Source organism: Macaca thibetana, chromosome 12, assembly GCF_024542745.1.
Source record: "Macaca thibetana thibetana isolate TM-01 chromosome 12, ASM2454274v1, whole genome shotgun sequence".
Classification (NCBI taxonomy): Eukaryota; Metazoa; Chordata; class Mammalia; order Primates; family Cercopithecidae; genus Macaca; species Macaca thibetana.
In genome coordinates this window covers 91,559,445-91,582,883 of record NC_065589.1, presented here as the reverse complement: position 1 = coordinate 91,582,883, position 23,439 = coordinate 91,559,445, and the positions used below count along the sequence as shown (strand labels likewise).

General features: G+C 38.2%; 2 protein-coding genes across 2 annotated transcripts in view; one reads left to right on the top strand and one right to left on the bottom strand.

Moving 5' to 3' along the window:
- RND3 (Rho family GTPase 3) overlaps positions 1-23,439 on the bottom strand; it is a 1,016,315-nt gene that overhangs the window by 887,745 nt on the left and 105,131 nt on the right. The window lies entirely within an intron of this gene.
- Positions 753-22,214, top strand: TNFAIP6 (TNF alpha induced protein 6). The gene is made up of 6 exons (XM_050750422.1): positions 753-918; positions 6,748-6,885; positions 8,875-9,036; positions 12,507-12,735; positions 15,798-15,838; positions 21,563-22,214. The coding sequence occupies exons 1-6, from the start codon at positions 825-827 to the stop codon at positions 21,730-21,732; spliced, it is 834 nt and encodes a 277-aa protein (XP_050606379.1). The 5' UTR covers positions 753-824; the 3' UTR covers positions 21,733-22,214.

Sequence of the window (23,439 nt, the reverse complement as noted above, 5' to 3'; positions counted from 1 at the left end):
GTTAGAGTGGTCTCGGGAAGCTAGGGACAAATTGTTATTAACTTTATTAGTCTACCCACCTTTCTCCCAACCCTTCAAGAATTTGTGGCCCGCAAAAACAGGCCTGTTATAACAGGACATCCCAAAGCTGCTGGAACGTCCTGATGCTCTGAAATTGAACTATTTTTCTGGGAGCTGATGCATTTATTTAACTGATGACCATAACAAACCAAAGACTGCAACAGACCCCACCCTGGAAGAAAGCAGACAGAGAATAAGGAAGTCATATATCATTGGAGAAAAATTAGGATTCTCCAAACTGTGTACACTTTTTGTTTTAAATTTTTTATATGGGCTTGACAATGTTTAGGAAAAGCCAGTCCAACATTACCAATAAAAGATTAGTATTTAACCCCATATCCCATAATTGACACTGCAAATAAGATATTTAGGATTTATCTTGAAATTCCTACTGAAGTTTGACTTTCTTTTAATCAGTGCTAAATCTGCATCAAGTTACGCAAACTTTCTGACAGAAAACTGTTTGTGACTAACAATAAATGAACTCCGTTCTTAGTAAGTTAATTTTAAAACATAGATGATCATTCTATCTCCTTAGTTTAGGTTGCCAATGCAAATGAGTCAGAGGATTTGCTTGAGACACTGAGATAATTGTGTAACTCCACAGCGGAAAATGCCATTGGAGAGTACTTGCTGACCTCACGGTTGAAAAAAACTATTTAAAAGATGTGGAAACCAGATGTTTCAGTCACATTTCAGCCGCTGCTCTGAGAATTTATTGTGAGCAGCCCCTAACAGGCTGTTACTTCGCTACAACTGACGATATGATCATCTTAATTTACTTATTTCTCTTGCTATGGGAAGAGGCTCAAGGATGGGGATTCAAGGATGGAATTTTTCATAACTCCATATGGCTTGGTAAGAAACTTCACTCATGAGCTTCTTGTTGAGAATGTCAATTCTTTAAATCATGGAGAAGGAAATTAAAGCAGTAACTTTTTCTATTCTGTACAAGGCTGATGTTCTCAAAGAAAATGCTTAGGAAAGATAGCCTTTGGAATACATATGCTTTTTTTTCCTTAAGTGTTCTTGTCCTCTGAAAAGTAAAAATAGCATTTTATAAAGTAAACTGTTCAGTAGAAAATAGCAGTTAATATTTATATTCAGTATGAAAATACACTTTTAAACTTTTCAAAGCAGATGTAGTAGCACAGAGGAGTATTTCTTTAACCAACTAGAAACACCAATATAGTCTTTTGTTTTTGTCAATGCATTTGCAATCAGATTTCAGAATCATAACAGGTAAATTGGAGTATACAAAAATTTTATAATAATTGCTTCATGTACTCTGAGCTATAGTCTATATCTTAGTTTTTTCAAACATTTTGACTATTTTGACCAAGCCAGCTGGCAATACAGAAAAAAGTGAAAAATGTTTCTCCTTCTGAATGCATTCTTACCACTTTGATTCTTTCTGTTTGTACTATCCATATAAATACTTTTCTGACCCTTTTGTTAGACAAGGAAAGTTTCTTTTGTTATTTTGTTTTGTTAAATGTAAGGAATGACATAGGCCAAACAGTGAAGATAAACAATAGATCAAAAAAGGAAAATGCAGAAAATCCAAAACACCCCTTATGTTACAGTATGCTAAACAATGCTTTAATTCTCATGATACAAATTGATACTGCTCTATGTTCATTATTGTGTTTAACAGTAAAAATAAATGGAATTTCTTGGGGAAAAATGCATAGATTCTTGCCTAGAAAAAAGAAATAAAGAGAAGGTGAAATTAACCTAGATTTTGATTTTATGCGTGCTAAACAGCACAGTTGTAGAATATTTTCCCTTTCAGCATGTTTCTCTCTGGTAATAACTACAACCATGCGGATTTCATTAAAAAGCCTAATTTGTAATGCACAGCCTTGCCACCTATTTTTTTCAGCTTCAGCCAGTGAACTAATTTCATTATGATCCATTTGGCCAAGACAGGATCTGACATTTAGTAGAGGAATGAGCCCATCTCTTTATTTTTGTTGTATACAGTCAAATGTAGGAAATATGCTCATATTCGCCAGGATTTTTTTTTAAATGTCGTGAAGCTAGTAATTAAATCCAGGCAGATAAACTTTGAAATGTTATCAAACCCTCTAATAATCAAGTAATTTAGAGTTGTCTTTTTTTTTTTTTTTTTTTTTTTTTTGAGACGGAGTCTCGCTCTGCCGCCCAGGCTGGAGTGCAGTGGCCGGATCTCAGCTCACTGCAAGCTCCGCCTCCCGGGTTCACGCCATTCTCCTGCCTCAGCCTCCCGAGTAGCTGGGACTACAGGCGCCCGCCACCTCGCCCGGCTAGTTTTTTGTATTTTTTAGTAGAGACGGGGTTTCACCGTGTTAGCCAGGATGGTCTCGATCTCCTGACCTCGTGATCCGCCCATCTCGGCCTCCCAAAGTGCTGGGATTACAGGCTTGAGCCACCGCGCCCGGCCTAGAGTTGTCTTTTAAAGTGTCATTGTATGTTACAAAAATATAAACCTAGACAATAGATGTTCTGCTCCAGAGGTAGAGAGAAGCAAATTCAAATGTCTATTAATGTATGCTACAAATCTGAGGGTCAGGATAATTGCAAATTGCTTCAATCTGGGGCAAATTATTGACCAGCCATCCTAGCACAGATGTTTGGTTTATAGTTTATAGTTGGTTGGATCAATATAATATTAGAAACCATTTAGGAAGGAAAGATAGTTGGATTAGAAGGGATACATCTGTTAGCAACTATCGAGAACAGGACACTTTAAATCTAGGGTGTCCCATCTTTTGCCTTCCCTGGGCCACATTGGAAGAAGAAGAATTGTCTTGGGCAACTCATAATGTTTTAAGAAAGTTTACAAATTTGTGTTAGGCCACATTCAAAGCCGTCCTGGCAGGCCGCAAGTTGGACAAGTTTACTTTAAATTCTCTAGGTTATGGTTCCAATCTGGTAAAATGATAAGGTTGAAGTAAAGGATCCCTAAGGCTTATTTTAACTCTGGTATTATCTAATTTTAAAAATAGTACTTTAAACAAAACAAAAACAAACAACAGTTAAGGACAAGAAATTACAATCATTTTACATGGATCATGAGAATAATAAATGCACAGATAAGCAATTATTTTTATTGTTGAATCTGAAAAAGAAGGGAAAGGAAGGCGGGATGCGGTGGTTCACACTTGTAATCATAGCACTGTGGGAGGCTGAGGTGGGCAGATTGCTTGAGCCCAGGAATTAAAAAGACCAGCCTGGGCAACACAGAGAAACTCTGTCTCTATAAAAAAAAAATACAATTAACTGGGTGTGGTGGTGCATGCCTGTAGTCCCAGCTACTCAGGAGGCTGAAGTGGGACGATCACATGAGCCCAAGAGGCAGATGTTGCAGTGAGCCGTGACATCACCACTGCACTCCAGCCTGGGTGACAGAGTGAGACTTTATCTCAAAGCAAAAAAAAAAAAACAAAGGAAAAGTAACATATCTTGAGCTCCTCCTATGGCCCAGAAGCTATCATTATTCCTATTTGACAAATGAGGAAACTGAGGCTCATCTGGTTATACAACTCCGTGGTAGAAACAGCAGTGGAACCAAAGTCCATTTCTACTGCCACCACTCACTAAAAAGAGAAAACAGTTATTAAACAAATTTTCAGTTTTAATAAATGACTATTGACTAGATAAATTAATAAAATATTATTTCTTCTGAAAGGTAAAATTGGGATCCATTGTACAAAGGTCCATCTCAATAGCTCAAAATTCTGAATTGAGAAATATTTTAAATAAAACACCGTATTTAAAATTGTCAGGTACATACTCCAAGAGTTCTCTATTTGTTCATATGGCAACATACCGGGAAGTTTGGTGCTGTTAGAGGAACAATGTGGAATATTAATATTTAATAAATTAAATCAAAAATTATAACATAAAAATTTTTTGCTATTTCTGTTATTAGGTTATTACTAGACAAGTTTCAGTAGGTACCAAAAGTTTAAGAAAAATTACTTAGGGTGAGAGAAGGGAGAGGAACAGAGGTACTGGGTTTAATTCCTGAGTGATGAAATAATCTGTGCAACAAACCACTGTGACATGAGTTTACCTATGTAACAAACCTTCACATGTACCCCTTGAATCTGAAATAAAAGATTTTTAAAAAATGAAAATTTACCGGGAGGAAAACTTAAAATTATTATTTTTTAAAACTGTTAATTCTTTTGTTTTATTTTGTTTTGTTTTTTGAAACAGAGTCTTGCTCTGTCGCCCAGGCTGGGGTGTTGTGGCATGATCTCTGCTTGCTGCAACTCTGCTTCCCTGGTTCAAGCAATTCTCCTGCCTCAGCCTTCTGAGTAGCTGGGACTACAGGCGTGCACCACCGCAGCCGGCTAATTTTTTGTATTTTTAATAGAGACGGGGTTTCACCATGTTGGCCAGGCTGGTCTGGAACTTCTGACCTCAAGTGATCCACCCGCCTCAGCCTCCCAAAGTGCTGGAACTACAGGCATGAGCCACCACGCCTGGCCAAATCTCCATTAATTTTTTCTGTAAGCATCACATTTTAATTTTGAAATAAAATATAAAGAAAATCAGTTTGAGAAAACTTTGTATACATTAATTTCTACAAAATTTGTTTTCAAATACAGGTCTTTTAATCTGTATACTTACGAAATATAATTTTTAACATTTTTAATGATTAACAACAATCTCTATTATAATACATAAGTAAGTTAAACACGCCTCCTGCATCTACCAAAAGCTTTGGTGTTCCTGTATTTCAAGATAAAGAAATTCAGAATACTCACTAGTGTCCAAGTTCCTTGAGGATAGAACCTGACCCACAGCACCTAGCAAAATACCCCGTGGTATAATGCTCAAAGTAACTAAATTGAAAACTAGCGAAAGTTTAATGAGGCTTTGCCACATGAAGGATACCGGGCAGCAGGTACCTTTCAATGGAGAAACAACCTGACTGATGGTCCCGGTATTCTCTGACCTCCAGCATCAGATTGACTAAGGTCCTCTGTGTGTAACAGAGTTACTATGTAATGTATAAGAGCAAGATCCTTAGAGTTCAGAAAAACAAGCACCCTCTGTTATTGAACTATGGCAATCTCAACTTCAGTTTGGGGTGGAAAACAAAGAATTATATTTCTAATTCCCCTGGATTCATTTGTTGGTGCCAAGAAATATGTATGTCCTCAATGAAAATGGTCCTAAGGGTGGTTGATTGCACAGGTCAGGATACAGAGACTTAACCATAATGTCAGACTACATAGAACTATTAGAGCTAACTACAGAGCTAATGTTATGACTATTGTCCTGGGAATCTTTTCACATTGTTTCTATGGTAGAAGGCACTCCAAACTCAAAACAATCCATTTAAACAGTGATCTATTGGAAGACAACTCATGTATGACTTAACACTGCCTAAAATATGTTGGGAAAAATATGTGAACTAAAAAAGACAAATCAGATTAAAAAATTGAGGCTTTAACTGGTAGTTAGGTGTGTCCAGTTTTTTCTCTGCTGTGTTTGAATCTGTTTTTCTTTTCCCTAATTCAGTATTTGCTTTGGATCCCTTCAGATCTTTCCTCAGTTTTTATTTGTTTTACTAAATTATTATTATTTTTTTTTTTGAGACAGAGTCTCGCTCTGTTGCCCAGGCTGGAGTGCAGTGGTACAATCTCTGCTCACTGCAAGCTCTGCCTGCCGGGTTCACGCCATTCTCCTGCCTCAGCCTCCTGAGTAGCTGGGACTACAGGCGCCCGCCACCTCGCCCGGCTAATTTTTTGTATTTTTAGTAGAGACAGGGTTTCACCATGTTAGCCAGGATGGTCTCGATCTCCTGACCTCGTGATCCGCCTGCCTCGGCCTTCCAAAGTGCTGGGATTACAGGCACGAGCCACCACGCCCGGCCTAAATTCTTAATTATATTGCATTAGTCAATTAGTCATTCCTCTCAATTGGATATTTTAGCTTATTTTTCTCCATCACTGTGAGCCTACATAATGGATCCATCTTCACTGGTTTCTTTTGCCTTCACCTTTTTTTTCCCCCATTGCTTACCTTGGCAAGTTTTTATATAGCTTAAATCCAAAAGAAAACCAAAACTTTATCACTTGTGGATAGTGTTGCAATACAATGTTGTATTAAAAACTTTATTTTAGGCTGGGTGCGGTGTCTCACACCTGTAATCCTAACACTTTGGGAGGCTGAGGCAGGTGGATCACTTGAGGTCAGGAGTTCGAGACTAGCCTGGCCAACATGGTGAAGCCTCGTCTCTACTAAAAATACAAAAATTAGCCGGTTGTGGTGGTACATGCCTGTAATCCCAGCTACTCAGGAGGCTGAGGCAGGAGAATTGCTTGAACCCAAGAGGCAGAGATTGCAGGGAGCCCAAATCGTACCAGCCTGGGCAACAGAGTGAGACTCCATCTCACAAAATAAAAATAAAAAATAAATAAAAACTGTATTTCAGGCTATCAGATCAAAAACATAATTTAGCCTCAAGTTTCTGTTTATGGCCGCAAATTCCCCTAAAATTCCCCCTCATTCATATTTTTCCCCAAAGCTTCCTAACAGTGAAAACTTAGCTACCCAAGGCAGCCAACACAGAAAGCTCTTTGGCAGGAACGGTAACTGTTGTAATCTTCCAGCTGAGGCCACAGAATTTCCCCTGTTTCGTAAGAAGGAATAACAGTGCTTTTACGACATCATCTGATTTTACAGAACGAGCAGCAGGTGTGTACCACAGAGAATCACGGTCTGGCAAATACAAGCTCACCTATGCAGAAGCTAAGGCGGTGTGTGAATTTGAAGGTGGCCATCTCGCAACTTATAAGCAGCTAGAGGCAGCCAGAAAAATTGGTAACTAATTTCACAATGATTTTTCTTCTTTTTCATCCTTAGAGGAAAAAAAATCCATCTTTCCTAAACCCTAGTAAGACTTCTTTCTCCAACCCCCTTCTGATATATCACTAAGCCCCTAGGACATCTCCGCTCTCTGACTTCTCCTATCCACCTGCCTAGAGTTGGCAGAAAGTTTCTAGTGTTCCAGCAACTTATGTGGGGTCTTAACCCAGTGTGATCTAATAAAATAAAAGTCAAAAGAAAATGAAAACCTCATTACTTCAATATCATTTAAATTTCTCATTAATTTCAATGCCGTTGTTTTCATTTTTAGTATTGTTCTATCTCTTTGACTTCTGAGTATGAAGGTTGTTAAATGATGCTATAGTACTATATTGAGTCTTACAAGCAAATTTACTTGGGAGAAGAAATATTGAATTTAGTGGCTTTTTTCCCCAGTTGTTTTACATTAAGTGGGAGAATGTATTTGTACTTCAGGATCAAAAGCTATAAGGAAAAGAACAGGCAGGTCGTGAGATAGAAGCAGAAAGAAACTGGGAAGATGGTATCAGAAGACCTGGTGAAAATTCCAGTAATCAACTAGTGTTATATGCTTCTTTATACAAAAGTGGATTGCTACCCATCTCTCTTGGCCTTTGGGGACAATGGACCACTCCCACTCAGAACTCCTTTGCTGACTGGATAACGTCCAGCAAAGTTGATACATTACTCAAGGAAAACAAAAAACAGTGTTTTCTCAAATGCCCCATAGCCTCCCAAGATGACTGCTGGTCTATAATCACGGAGTGGCATGGGGCAAAGTAACCAAAATGGTAGAGACAAAGCCCATAGTCTTTACTGTCCATCCTGGACCTCTAGTAAAATTGATCTTGGGTGGCACTGACAGACACTAAAACAGCCTCTGAGGCTGAGCAAGGGAAACAGGGCTGAGCCTTTGTTTGAAATATATGAGAGAATTTATCTTTATTCAAATCTTTTAAAACATTACTAATATCTGGTAGGGTGCAGTGGTTCACACCTGTAATCCCAGCACTTCGGAAGGCTGAGGCAGGAGGACTGCTTGAATTCAAGACCAGCCTAGGCAACATAGCGAAACATCATCTCTAAAAAAAAAAATTTTTAAATTAGCCAGGTGTGGTGATGTACACCTGTGGTCATGGCCACTCTAAAGGCTGAGGTGGGAGGATTTCTTGAGCCCAGGAGGTAGAGGCTGCAGTGAGCTGTGTTCATGCCACTGCACTCTACCCTGGATGACAGAGCAAGACCATGTCTTAAATAAATAAATAGGCCAGGCGTGGTGGTTCACACCTGTAATTCTAGCACTTTGGGAGGCCGAGGTGGGCAGATCACCTGAGGTCAGGGGCTCGAGACCAGCCTGGCCAACATGGAGAAACCCCATCTCTACTAAAAATAAAAAAATTAGCTGGGCATGGTGGCACATGCCTGTAACCCCAGCTATTCAGGAGGCTGAGGCAAGAGAATTGCTTGAACCCAGGAGGCGGAGGTTGGAGTGAGCCGAGATTGTGCCACTGCACTCCAGTCTGGGTGACAGAGTGACATTCTGTCTCAAAAAATAAATAAATAAGATATTAAAAATATCTTAATTGACCCTGAAATAGAAATTAAATTACCACTTGAAAATATGTTTTTCAAAATTGATAATTTCAGAAATTATCTCATGGCATTCGATAAGTCATTTGTGAAAAGCAGCCAGCTCTGAACTTGGATTAGTTTCATACCCACAATAATTTGTAGTCTATTTGCATTTTTTTCAAGTAAGAGGTAGTTTTCTAGTAGAAATCAGAGGTTATATTTCATGTGTATTCACACTTTGTCTAATTAAGGAAACAATTTTCTCCCTTTTACATGAACTGGATTTGAGCAGTTAAGAAACTTATTGTTAGAAGTGGCTATCTTTGCTAAGATGACTTTTGCTTGGCCAAGACAGTTTAGCAGTTTAGTCCGTAACTCTTTTTCTTCTTGCAGGATTTCACGTCTGTGCTGCTGGATGGATGGCTAAGGGCAGAGTTGGATACCCCATTGTGAAGCCAGGGCCCAACTGTGGATTTGGAAAAACTGGCATTATTGATTATGGAGTCCGTCTCAATAGGAGTGAAAGATGGGATGCCTATTGCTACAACCCACATGGTACATTAAAAATAATAATTTTATGTTTTGCAAAAACAGTTCCATGCTGCTAAGAGGTTGTTAAAAAAGAAATGGCTACTTTTTCCAGAAATCATTGAATTTGGTAATAATAATTACTACTAATAACTATAATTCATAAAGTGCTTATACTATACCAGACCTTGAGTTATGTTCCTTCATCTACACTCTAACTTAATATTCACAATAATTCTTCAAGGAGCTGTTGTTATATTTTAGAAATCAGGAAATTGAAACTTAGAGATTAAGTAACCCCAAATCAGGAGTCAATAATGATTAGGCAGATGGGACTGACAATTCAGATCTTCTCTGTGCCAGGTAACATCCCAGCCATAAAGAAAAAGAAAATAAAAAGCAGATTAAAAACTTGTCGCAGTGAATTAGCTAAAACAATGAAGTGATGCTACCAAATGTTAACTATTCAAAATTGTCCTTTCGATACAAGGGGGAAAAGGAGACAAAGTAAACAAATTCTTTCCCTAATTTCTTTTTGTGTATATATGCTAGTACTTCTAAACTAAGCAACTCTAATTCTATGGTTTAACAGTCATATACTATATATACTAGTTATCATTATACAGTATATTTTTATTCATATTTTTTCCATGGTTGCTTACAACTAGGAAATAATGAGAAAATTTAACTCACAATTACTATAAAGAATTATTCTTAGGGCATGTTCTTGGAGAAAAAGTAGGCTGTTCTTTTTGGATATATTTCCCCCAGGACAATGTTACAAAATATTACAGTATGTTACAAAGTCTTCCTGGCATTTAGGATCATAAACATCCTCAGACATGTCCCATTTGGATTTACCCTATAAGAAATTCCATAACACAGTAGGAGAATTACATAGTGAGGTTCTAGTGTATTCTTATAAAATCTATTATTTAATGATATTAACATTTGGAGAACAGTTTCTCATGTCTGTAACTAACCTATATCTCAAAATTACGTGTAGTCCAGGTAGAAAGATTTTTGCCTACATCTACAACTAGTCTTAACTGAGACAAAATAGGAATAGTTAACAGTGCATTTATGTAACTTTAACTTTCAAGTCACTTTGACATGCTTTAAGCTTATTTAGTCCTATACTATACAGTACTAATTTAGTGCTATATTTAGTTATGTCAATAATACGTATCTTCCTTTCCTCCCTCCCTCCCTCTCTTACATTTTCTTAAATATATTTATGCAGACCACTCTTCTTTTACTCTCAAGAGTAACTATTCTTTTCAAATATATTCTCTGATTCTTCCTTCACTTGATAAACTTTAGGATCTCTGAGCTTCTATTGGATAATTTCCATAGATTAAACTCTAGAGTCATTGAAGAAGTGCCAATGAAACGGTCCTTTCAGTATTGCGTTGCCCTTTCATAAGAATATAATCCTAAATTATAAATTATTATAAGTTGCTTTCTTTTCTGAGAGAGGCTGAATACACTCTGGGAACATGTGTACAGAATCCTGGGAGATTTGTTTTTACCCAATTCTCAGTGCATTTAGCTCACTTTTGGATTTGGTGGTATGCTGACTATTTAGGATGTGGTTAACTTGAAGGAGACTTGACTGCCTGAACTAGCACTAGGGGAACAGCTCACTGAAACATCACTGGAATGAAAAAAAAATAATGGCTTCAGAAAAATCAAGCAATCATTATTGATTAATCAATGTCACCAAGTTAGAGCTGATATTCCAAATAATAGATGAGGCAGTAACTAGATGTAATGTAAAATGTAGATCTAAATAAATATAGCAAATAGGCAGCCAAATTAGTTCAAGATTTGAATTTTTTCTAATTTATTAATATATACAACAAAGATTGGATGAGCAGAACAGGATCATAGAAAGGCTGGGGAGCACCTCTTTCTAGACATTAGACACTTACCTTATATGGAATTAAAATTAACCAGGGCTTCTTCCTAGCTTTCCCTCTAGGTCATATTGCAAACCATTGATTCTGATGTAGCGTTTTTGTTTTGTTTTACATGTGTTTGCTTTTCTTATGACAAGTTATAACATTGAAATCTGTTAAATGATGAATGACTTGGAAAAAACAAACCTGAATAACTCCATCAAATCCTAAAATATTAGGATTAGGGTATTAGTTTAAAATCAGTAAAGGCAGTATACAGAATAATTATAAATTATTCCTTTTAAGTGGATTAGAGTGACTTTAAAGTCTCCTGCGATCATGAAATTGCATAATGATTTTCCAAACAGAATTTACGGGATCCATTATTCTAAGTGCTTGTGGCCCCGAAGACATATGGTGACACCACACGGCAAAGTCCCTACCATCTTGATAGGGCTATTTGTAATATAAATGTATATATATTTGTCAAAATACATAGACATAAGCCGGGCACCATGGCTCACGCCTGTAATCCCAGCACTTTGGGAAGCTGAGGTGGGTCGATCACTAGAGGTCAGGAGTTCGAGACCAACCTGGCCAACATGGCAAGACCCTATCTCCACTAAAAATACAAAAATTAGCCAGACATGGTGGCTCATGCCTGTAATCCCAGTTACTCAGAAGGCTGAGGCATAAGAATTGCTTGAACAATTACAGAGGCTACAGTGAGAGGAGATTGTGCCACTGCACTCCAGCCTGGGTGACAGAGCGAAACTCCATTTCAAAAAACAACAACAAAAAACAGGTGTGTGCACAAAATACTTGTCATGTTATGCCTTAAAAGATAAAATAAAGCAAAAATTAATTACATTTCAATTGTTTTAATTTTAAAATTTATTTTTATTTTTATTTTTTTAGAGACAGAGTCTCACTATGTTGCCCAGGTTGGCCTCAAACTCCTAGGCTCATGGGATTCTTCTGCCTCAGCCTCCCAATTAGCTGGGACTAAGGGTGAGCATCACTGCACCTAGCCATTTTTTTCTTACTATATTTACTTTTTAAAAATTCATGGCTGGGCACAGTGGCTCATGTCTATAATCTCAGCACATTCAGAGGCAGAGGCAGGAGGATCACTTGAGGTCAGGAGTTCAATACCAGCATGGGCAACATAGCAAGACCCATTTCTACAAAAAAAAAAATTTTTTTTTTGTAGAAATGGCACATGCCTGTCATCCCAGCTGCTTAGGAGGCTGAAGTGGGAGGATCGCTTGAGCCAAGGAGTTCAAAGCTGCAATGAGCTATGATTGGGTCACTGCACTCCAGCCTGGGTGACAGAGCGAGATCTTGTCTCAAAATATAAAAAGAAAAATAAATTCACAAAGAGTCCATATTCATTTTAGAGAATTTAGTAACTATTGACGAAAAAATACATTTATTCTTTAGCTAAAAGCATACATAATATACCATAGATGCTGTATACTAAGACATTTAATATTTCATAAAAAGTAATAGATTGCTAAGAAATGTCACTTTTAATAGGGATAATGTTTTTCCTAATGCTTTGGGGTTTTTACGTTTTTTTTCTTCTCATTTCAGCAAAGGAGTGTGGCGGCGTCTTTACAGATTCAAAGGGAATTTTTAAATCTCCAGGCTTCCCAAATGAGTATGAAGATAACCAAATCTGCTACTGGCACATTAGACTCAAGTATGGTCAGCATATTCACCTGAGTTTTTTAGATTTTGACCTTGAAGATGATCCAGGTTGCTTGGCTGATTATGTTGAAATATATGACAGTTACGATGATGTCCATGGCTTCGTGGGAAGGTACGTGTAGGTCCCCATACAGGAAGTTAAATGAATGTCCAGTATTTTGTTCGATGCTTCTTTAATTTTTCCTCCACCGCCCCTATAATATTGATTTTGGAATAGTTCTACTCTCCTAAAGCACCATATCATTTTTCAACAAAGATTTTTCTTAGCTGGCCGCTACAACATACTTATTAAAGTAGTGAGAGCTGCCTTTTGATTATGGCTAAGTTGTAAGAACTAGTTAGTCTATTTTATAAATACCTCAAGATCTGACTAACAATAGAAGGAAGAAAGATATGTGAGTTGCAAAAATTGTTCATGTTTTTAAGTTCTAATTTCTTACAACCTTAAAAATGATTATAGGGCCAGGCATGGTGGCTCACGCCTGTAATCCACATCACTTTGGGAGGCCAAGGTGGGCGGATCACCTGAGGTCAGGAGTTCGAGACCAGCCTGGCCAACATGGCAAAACGCTGTTTTTACTAAAAATACAAAAATTAGCTGGGCATGGTGGCGGGCGCCTGTAATCCCAGCTACTCAGGAGGCTGAGGCAGGAGAATCACTTGAACCCGGGAGGTGGAGGTTGCAGTGAGCCAAGATTGCACCACTGCACTCCAGCCTTAAAAAAAAAAAAAAAAAGATTATAAATTCAGTAATTGTTGCCTTTCTTATTCCTACAAAGCATTGTGCTAAGTATTATGGATGTAAGGTAAATAAGCAAAGTTTAACCCTTTCTCTCTTTAATATTTTCCTGTGGCTTTTCAGCATGCTAGAACACAACCTTTTTCTTCACATTCCAAATCTTTAATCTACTTTGAATTTTGCGTATCTTATGATATATTGCAAAATTAAAGAGTGTACAATTAGGTATTTTATATACTCAGGTCCCCACCTAATAACCCATATTTTAGACTACCAATTATCAATAGACTATCAGTTTTCAATTCTCTATTATACATGATAGTAATTTAACGGGAAAAAAATGGTAGTGGGGACAATTTAAAAATGACAGACTCAATCGCTTTTTATGTCAATTTTGAACGTGTAACTTAAATACAAAGAAAACCAAAGGTATTTCTTGCAAAAATGAATACTTTTTGAAGGGAAAGTATTTTTCGTTTTGTTTTCTTCTTTCTACTTTTTTTTTTTTTTTTTGAGACGGAGTCTCACTCTGTCAGCAGGCTGGAGAGCAGTGGCACAATCTTGGCTCACTGCAACCTCTGCCTCCCGAGTTCCAGTAATTCTGCCCCAGCCTCCCGAGTAGCTGGGATTACAGGCACCTACCACCATGCCTGGCTAATTTTTGTATTTTTAGTAGAGGTGGGGTTTCACCATGTTGGCCAGGTTGGTCTCAAACTCCTGACTTTAGGTGATCCACCCGCCTCGGCCTCCCAAAGTGCTGGGATTACAGGCGTGAGCCACCGCACCCGGCCTCATTTCCTTCTTTAGCTGACAGACTACTGCTGTAGAGAAAAGATAGTTTATAAAAATAGTTTGATGAAGACACAAAGTAGAGTTGGGGGAATTAAGAACAAAGTCCAGGTGGGCATACCTGTGGTCCCAGCTACTTTGAAAGCTGAGGCAGGAGGAGCACTTGAGCCCAGTAGTTCTGGGTTAGAGTGAACTATGTTGATGGGGTGTCCACACTAAGAGCAGCATCAATATGATGACCTCTCAGGAGTAGGGGACCACCAGGTTGCCTAAGAAGGGATGAACCTGCCCAGGTCAGAAACAAGCAGATTAAAACTCCCGTGTTGAGAAGTGAGAAGGGGCCTATGAATAAACACTGTATTTCAGCCTGGGCAATACAGCAAGATCCTATCTTATATAAAATTATAAACTACTGTTTTTAGGAGGTTTGAACAGACTAATTTATTTTTTGAATTTATATTATATAATTTACCTTTCAGGTAAATTTAGACTTTTCCTCTTGAATAAATTACATATTTAGAAACCTATAAAACTCTTACCTTTTTATACGTGTAAGAGGGTTCCTTTCAAGTCATGATTCAGATAAAAATCAAATCCTTTTATACCTATAAGGTTCAAAATAATTTTTCCAGATTTAAATCAGTCTATCCTAGAATTCAAAATATTAATATCACCAACCATATGCCCATTCTTCTATAACTGTGAAGAAAACTTTATAAAATTAATTAGAAATAAATTTTTAAGGCCGGACACAGTGGCTTATGCCTGTAATCCTAGCACTTTGGGAGGCCGAGGAGGGCGGATCACCTGAGGTCGGGAGTTTGAGACCACGCTGGCCAACATGGAGAAACCCCATCTCTACTAAAAATACAAAAAATTAGCCGGGCATGGTGGTGGGTGCCTGTAATCTCAGCTACTCGGGAGGCTGAGGCAGGAGAATCACTTTAACCCAGGAGGCAGAGGTTGCAGTGAGCCAAGATGGTACCATTGTACTCCAGCCTGGGCTACAGACCGAGACTCCGTCTCAAAAAAAAGAAATAAAATTTTAATTTTTCCAAGTAGATTCAAATTACTTACTGCGCAAAATTTTCTAGTTACACAAAGTAAAAATGCTACATATCTTTCCTTTAAAATCTCATTGGCTGGGTGCGGTGGCTCATGCCTGTAATCCCAACACTTTGAGAGGCTGAGGTGGGAGGATCACCTGAAGTCAGGAGTTGAAGATGAGCCTGGCCAACATGGTGAAACCCCATCTTTACTAAAAGCACAAAAATTAGCCAGGTTTGGTGGTGCATACCTGTAATCTCAGTTACTCAGGAGGCTGAGGCAGGAGAATCGCTTGAACCCAGGAGGAAGAAGTTGCAGTGAGCCGAGACTGCACCACTGCACTCCAGCCTGAGCGACAGAGCAAGACTCCATCTAAATAAAATAAAATAAAATCTCATAAATATTGTAAGAAGATTATTTCAAATAACAAACTTTAACTCCTATTCTCCCTTACAAATCCAGGTAAAATAACAATAGAAATTTCAAAAATTATGGAACAATGAGCTATTACTTAGAGGCTTAATTATTGGTAAGAGCCCCTTTACTAGCTGTATAATATTCATTTGTGTGACATCTCTTTTCTAAAAATTCCTTTTCAGATACTGTGGAGATGAGCTTCCAGATGACATCATCAGTACAGGTAAGGTTCTAAATTGAGGACCAAAACTATGATTTGTTTTTTTAGTGTCCCTGAAAGTGAAGGGACACTGTAAAATAGTAAATAGCAGTTATTATTCACTTTTTGAAGTTGAAAGAACCAAGACCAGATGCAGCTTGCTATCTTACAAAAAGAAAAAAAAAATTACTTAACGATTTATGCCAACTGCCTGCACTAAAAAATGTATAGACTCTTGTTCTTTGCAGAAAATGTAATGCGTCTGAGAGAGTCTTGAATCTGCAAATCCACAAATATTGCTGTAGTTTATGATTTCCATAAATGTGCTAATAAAATAGCTGAAATTTTTCATTGACAAAGGGTTGAAGTAATTTATAAAGTCATTAAAAATCTTTGTCACTAAAACAATCTTACATCATATTCATTACATTTTTATCTTAGTACAGTATTCTCCAGAGAATGTTTCAAATAACAAAGTTCTGTGAGATTTAAATAGATGTTACATGAGAAGAGGGCTCTAAGGTCAAATAAATTTGGAAAACATTGGGTTAAACAATATCAAACAGATTTCTTTACTGGAAGACAGCAGGGATCTTTTAATATGCTAATCATGCATAGTAAATCTGAAAAGATCAGATATAATAGGCAGTGCTTTCCAAATATTGCCCCCCCATTATTTTCGGTGACTTTATTCCAAGAAATATACCTCAAGAAATGCCCTGTAGTCGCATAAATTTATCTTAATATGCAATATCACTCTTTAATTTATCCCATACTGCTATTTTCTGCCTAAAAAGTTCTTTCTTACATGTATTCAATATTTTATTTCCATCACCAGCACCAGCAGCTGGCATTTTTATGTATTCTATTTTTTCCCAAGTCATAAAACTATCACAATACTTCTGCAACTATAAACAATAAAACTACACTGAGTTGCAATTTCTGAGTACTCAGATACTACTAGTTAACTTACTCCCACACCCCAGCCTTTCAGTGACTCAATTCTAATTTATTCGTCATAACTGTAAGAGATGGAACTTCCTGCTCTGTTATTGAATGATTAATGCTTAAACCTTGCTAGTTCATTATTCTGTTACAAACTCCCTTAAGAAAGATAACCTATTAAATTAAACCATTTACTTATCTCTCATTCCTTTTTTGAAAATATATTTTATATTAACAGACAGTTGAAAGAAAACATCTTATTGCTGTAGGAGGTAGTTGGGGGATGAGAATCCTATTAAACAAAGAAGTTAAAAAGAAGTCTAGGCTGGGCACGGTGGCTCACGACTGTAATCCCAGCACTTTGGGAGGCGGAGGCAGGCGGATCACCTGAGGTCAGGAGCTCAAGACCAGCGTGACCAACATGGAGAAACCACGTCTCTAATAGAAATACAAAATTAGCCAGGCGTGGAGGCGCATGCCTGTAATCCCAGCTACTCGGGAGGCTGAGGCAGGAGAATTGCTTGAACCCGGGAGGCAGAGGTTGCAGTGAGCCGAGATCGCGCCATTGCACTCCAGCCTGGGCAGCAAGAGCAAAACTCTGTCTCAAAAAAAAAAGTCTAAAATTTTACATTTTCCTTTTTTCTCTAAAATAGACAACTTACTCCAAACGTAATCAAATCAGTGGTAGGGTTTTATTGGCATAACTTCAAGAAACTGGGGAAAAAAAAAAACCCACACAATTTCTCATTCAAAGAGAAACAAATCAAGAAACAGAAAAGAATACAGTTAAACAAAAGAGCCAAAGATTTGGCAAAAAATCAGGAAGAGGACACTGATACAAAGTAATAGAAAAAGAAGGTATAGGCCGGGCGTGGTGGCGGCTGACGCCTGTAATCCCAGCACTTGGGAGGCCAAGGCAGGTGGATCACGAGGTCAGGAGATCGAGACCATCCTGGCTAACACGGTGAAACCCCATCTCTACTAAAAACACAAAAAATTAGCTGGGCCTGGTGGCGGGCGCCTGTGGTCCCAGCTACTCGGGAAGCTGAGCCGAGAATGGCGTGAACCCAGGAGGTGGAGGTTGCAGTGAGCCAAGATCACACCACTGCACTCCAGCCTGGGTGGCAGAGCGAGACTCCATCTCAAAAAAAAAAAAAGAAAAAGAAAAAGAAGATATAAGATAAAGTTAACATAAAATCCTGTCAAGCATAGGCCTGGCACAGTGGCTCACGCCTGTAATCCCAGCACTTTGGGAGGCTGAGGTGGGTGGATCACCAGGTCGGGAGATCGAGACCATCCTGGCTAACACGGTGAAACCCCGTCTCTACTAAAAATGCAAAAAATTAGCCGGGCGTGGTAGCAGGAGCCTGTAGTTCCAGCTACATGGGAGGCTGAGGCAGGAGAATCACTTGAACTCGGGAGGCAGACGTTGCAGTGAGCCAAGATGGTGCCACTGTACTCCAGCCTGGGCAACACAGTGAGACCCCATCTCAAAAAAAAAAAATCCTATCAAGCACAATACTATTTCTTTTTAAATATATGCTTACTCAACCTGGGGTATAGATTACAAAACAAAAATAGAAAATAAAGACATCGGCCAAGCATGGTAGTTCATGCCTGTAATCCTAGCACTGTGGGAGGCCAAGGTGAGAGGATTGCTTGAGCCTCAGGAGTTTAAGGCCAGTCTGGGCAACATGATGCAACTCTGTCTCCACAAAAAAATACAAAAGTCGGAGGGCACAGTGGCTCACACCTGTAATCCTAGCACTTCGGGAGGCTGAGGCAGGTGGATCAATTAAGGTCAGGAGTTCAAGACAGCCTGGCCAATATGGTAAAACCCCATCTCTACTAAAAACACAAAAAATTAGCCAGGTGTGGTGGCAAGTGCCTGTAATCCCTGTTACTCAGGAGGCTGAGGCAGGAAAATCGCTTGAACCTGAGAGGCAGAGATTGTAGTTAGCTGAGATGGCTCCACTGCACTCTAGCCTGGGCAACAGAGTAAGATTCCCTTTCAAAAAAACTTTAAAAGTACAAAGTTAGCCAGGCATCTTGATGTGTACCTGTAGTCCCAGCTACTCAGGAGGCTGAGGTAGGAGGATCACCTGAATCCAGGGAGGTCAAGGCTGTAGTGAGCTGTGATCATGCCACTGCTCTCCAGCCTGGAAGACAGAGTGACATCCTGTCTCAAAAAAAAAAAAAAAAAAAAGAACCTGAAATTGTCCATAATCCTACCACATTAACAAGATATATAAAAGTAAGCATGTGCCTACTCTCCTCACCTCTCCATCCCAGAAAGGCATTTGATAACTCTGTACTGACCATCCTTCCAGATGTTTTTCTAGTATACAAACATTATATACATGGATACTATGGACATATTTCCAAGTCAGAGTACAATATTTAGATCATTCAAATTCTTTTTCCTGACTGCCTAATAGGTCACTGTATGGATATACCATAATTTGTCATGTACTAATATTTAACATTCTGAGGTGTTTTATTCTGATTTTTTTCTTTTGTTATTCAACATTTCAATGAACATTTTAAAACCTGTCTTTACTCAGTAATGCTACTTTAAAAAAAAAAAATAGATTCCTACAGTGCCAATTTGCATTTCATTTTCTTTCTTTTTTTTTTTTTTTTTTTTTTGAGACAGGGTCTCATTCTGTCACCCAGGCTGGAATGCAAGGGCGCTATAATGGCTCACTACAGCCTCAAACTCCTACGCTCAAGTGATTTTCCCGCACAAGGCTAATTTTTGTATTTTTAGTAGAGATGGGGTCTTGCTATGTTGCCTACGCTGGTCCTGAAGTCCTGAATTCAAGCTGTCCTCCTGCCTCAGCCTCCCAAAGTGCTGGGATTACAGGCGTAAACCAACTTGCCTGGCTGACTCCCAATGTACATTTTCTTTTTGTTTTTTTTTTAATAAGGCCTGTCAACTCATACTTAACCAATTTGCATTTTAACCAGCTGAATATTCTCTGAATTCTCTCACAATAGAAGAGCAAAAAAGTATCATTAATAATCTAAGTTGAATTTTTGGTAGTGTTTTTGAACACATTTTTAAATGTCTGTTTTCCCTTTGAACATCCCTTTGAATACCTATTCTTAGGTGTTCAAAGAATAAATTTCTTGCCTATTCTTCTTTGGCACTTTTGTCTTTCTCTTTTTTATTTCTAGCAGCCCTTTGTATATTAGAGATATTAACCCTATTTTCTCTCAGTCTGTCTCATGCAAAAATTTTTTATATATATTTAGGCAAATCTTCCAAATATGGGAAAACAGCAGTCTGAGAATCAGAGCATGAACTTGGAAACCAGACTGCCTGTGCTCAAACCTGACTCTACCATTTAGTTCTGTGGCTTTGGGCAAGCTACTTAGTCACTCTGTGCCTCAGTTTCTTATCTTTAAAATGAATATTTAAAAAGTATCCCCCTCACCTCACAGTGTTGTTTTGGGTGTTAAATGAGTTAATAGATAAAAGCACGCATTAGGAATGTATATACTCTGCTTTTGTTTATATATATTTGCAGCTCATGCCTGTGACTCCAACATTTTGGGAAACTGGAGTAGGAGGATCACTTGAGCACAGGAGCTTGAGACCAGTCTGGGCAACGTAGTGAGATCCTGTCTCCAAAAACAAACAAAAAGAAGTCCTTTGCCTCCTGAAAAAGATATAAATATTCCTATATTTTATGTTACATAATAAAGTTTTTCCTCCTTATTTAGCACATTTTGGTCTTTATATGACGGTAAAATGTGTTTAGGTACTCTGTGCAAAGTAGGAGTCTAGCTTCATTTCTTAGAAATGTGAAACTTGTTGCTGTGACATCATTTAGTAAATAACTCATCCACCCATCACTGGTTTGACCTGCCTGCCATTCTCCTGTAATTCAGTGGATGTTCCTTCTATGAAGAGTATCTTTTATTTATTTTTTTTTTTGAGATGGAGTTTTGCTCTTGTTGCCTAGGTTAGAGTGCAATGGCACGATCTCGGCTCACTGCAACCTCTCCCTCCCGGTTCAAGTGATTCTCCTGCCTCAGCCTCCCAAGTAGCTGGGATTACAGGCACACGCCACCACGCCTGGCTGATTTTTTGTATTTTTAGTAGAGACGAGGTTTCCCCATTTTGGTCAGGCTGGTCTTGAACTCTCGACCTCAGGTGATCTGCCCACCTTGACCTCCCAAAGTACTGGGATTATAGGTGTGACCTACCAGGCCCGGCCCAAGAGTACCTTTTAAATACAATAGAGAGGCCAACTCGGTGGCTCACACCTGTAATCCCAGCACTTTGGGAGGCTGAGGTGGGCAGATCACCTGAGGTTGGGAGTTCGAGACCAGCCTGGCCAACATGGTGAAACCCCGTCTCTAGTAAAAATACAAAAAATCAGCCAGGTGTGGTGGCACGTGCCTGTAATCCCAGCCACTCGGGAGGCTGAGGCAGGAGAATCGCTTGAGCTAGGAGGCGGAAGTTGAGGTGAGCCGAGATTGCGCCACGGCACTCTAGCCTGGGCGACAGAGTGAGAGAGACTCCGTCTCATTCAAAAATAAATAAATAAATGCAATAGACAAAATTTCCTGTAGGACAGATTGGAGGACCGAAGAAAAAAATACAAACGTCTCTTACCCTGCTCCCTGCAGCAGTGCAGCCACAGACTCTTCAGCTTGAGAATCGACCTCTGAATTCTGGGAATCTTGTTTATGAATTCTTATATTCTCCTATGAGAATGAAGAGTCTTTGAATTGTCAGCCAAATCAAAGGAGAGTAACATCTTTGTTCTTTTGTCTCCTTCCCCTCAACAGGAAATGTCATGACCTTGAAGTTTCTAAGTGATGCTTCAGTGACAGCTGGAGGTTTCCAAATCAAATATGTTGCAGTGGATCCTGTATCCAAATCGAGTCAAGGAAAAAACACAAGTACTACTTCTACTGGAAATAAAAACTTTTTAGCTGGAAGATTTAGTCACTTATAAAATAAACAAAAAGGATGATCAAAACACAGTGTTTATGTTGGAATATTTTGAAACTCCTTTGATCTCACTGTTACATTATTATTAACATTTATTTATTATTTTTATAAATGTGAAAGCAATACATAATTTAGGGAAAATTGGAAAATACAGGAAACTTTAAACGAAAAAATGAAACCTCTCATAATCCCACTACATAGAAATAACAAGCGTTAACATTTTCATATTTTTTTCTTTCAGTCATTTTTCTATTTGTGGTATATGTATATATGTACCTATATGTATTTGTATTTGAAATTTTGGAATCCTGCTTTATGTACAGTTTTATATCATACTTTTTAAATCTTGAACTTTATAAACATTTTCTGAAATCATTGATTAGTCTACAAAAACATTATTTTATACATTATTTAAGCGTATCTCCATTGTTGGAATTTCAGGTTGTTTTCATAAATGTTGTTGCAATAAATATCCTTGAACACACATATTTGTGCACCTCTCTAATTCTTTAAGACAAGGACCTGGAAATAGAATTACTGAATCAAAGGTTAATTAAAATAAAATTTTCTGTTTTGATAGGCAAAAATGAGGCCTCACTGTAGTTTGAATTTGCATTTCTTTATTCATGAGGTTGATGGTTATATATACATATTTTTTTGTGTGTGAATTATTTTTCCATGCTTTTCACTATTTTTAAAAACTGGTATAATATTCGCTATTGATTTGTAAGAAATTATTATATATGTCCATGTTTGGCATATATGCTGCAATTTAATTTTTAGTTTATAGTTTGTCTTTTACTTTTATGGTTTTTTAAAATATATCAAATGTTAAAATTTATTTGCTGTTATACTTGATTTTCTGAGGTCTCTTTTCGCATATGTTTAGGACTGTCAAAAGACAAAATGACGACAAATTTAGTTTTAAAGATCTTAATTGGCTTTCATTTGCAATTCTAGAATCAGGCACCTCATTTTTAAAATAGAAAGTATTCTGATGAGCTGAACAGAGGAGGCTGGTTTTATTGATATAAAAGAGATGAGGACAGCAGAAACAGAAAACAAAAAGCAGACTGATTGTTTCAAAGTTACTTTTCTTATAAAGGTTAAAGCAGAGGCAACTTCCTTATTATGCCAGCAAAAACTGGTCTGTTTGAGGGTTTGGCTATTATCTTTCTGTGTCTCCTGGTTTCTTGGAAGGTCAGATAAACAACTAATTTTGGGTTGATGGTGTGAAACTTTAGCATGAGTGACTCCATTTCGGTTTGGTCTTTTAGGCCTGGTGCAGAAACTAAGTCCAAACCAGTGACCTCCTATAACTTTTATTTAAGAGAATAAAAATTCCTATGATAAGATATGACGTGTATTCGTCTACATTTTATTTTTGTGTTGTCACTTCACCATTTTAGGTGTTACTCTGTATATGAGGGGTGGTGGGGCTCAGATGATATACCAAACTATGACACTTTGGAATGCTGAGTACTTTTGTGTCCGGAATTCATGGGTTCTTGGTCTCGCAGACTTCAAAAACGAAGCCGCGGATGCTCGCGGTGAGTGTGAAAGTTCTTAAAGATGGTGTGTCCACAGTCTGTTCCTTCAGATGTTCAGATGTGTCTGCAGTTTCTTCCTTCTGGTGGGTTCCTGGGCTTGCTGACTTCACGAGTGAAGCTGCAGACCTTTGCAGTGAGTGTTACAGCTCTTAAAGGCGGCA

What these genes read in the sequence shown, in the direction of transcription:
- TNFAIP6 (XM_050750422.1), top strand. Translation starts at nt 825, where the DNA reads ATGATCATCTTAATTTACTTATTTCTCTTGCTATGGGAAGAGGCTCAA. An exon ending in TCATAACTCCATATGGCTTG is followed by an intron (nt 919 to 6,747) that starts GTAAGAAACTTC and finishes CTGATTTTACAG; the next exon opens with AACGAGCAGCAGGTGTGTAC. An exon ending in AGATGACATCATCAGTACAG is followed by an intron (nt 15,839 to 21,562) that starts GTAAGGTTCTAA and finishes TCCCCTCAACAG; the next exon opens with GAAATGTCATGACCTTGAAG.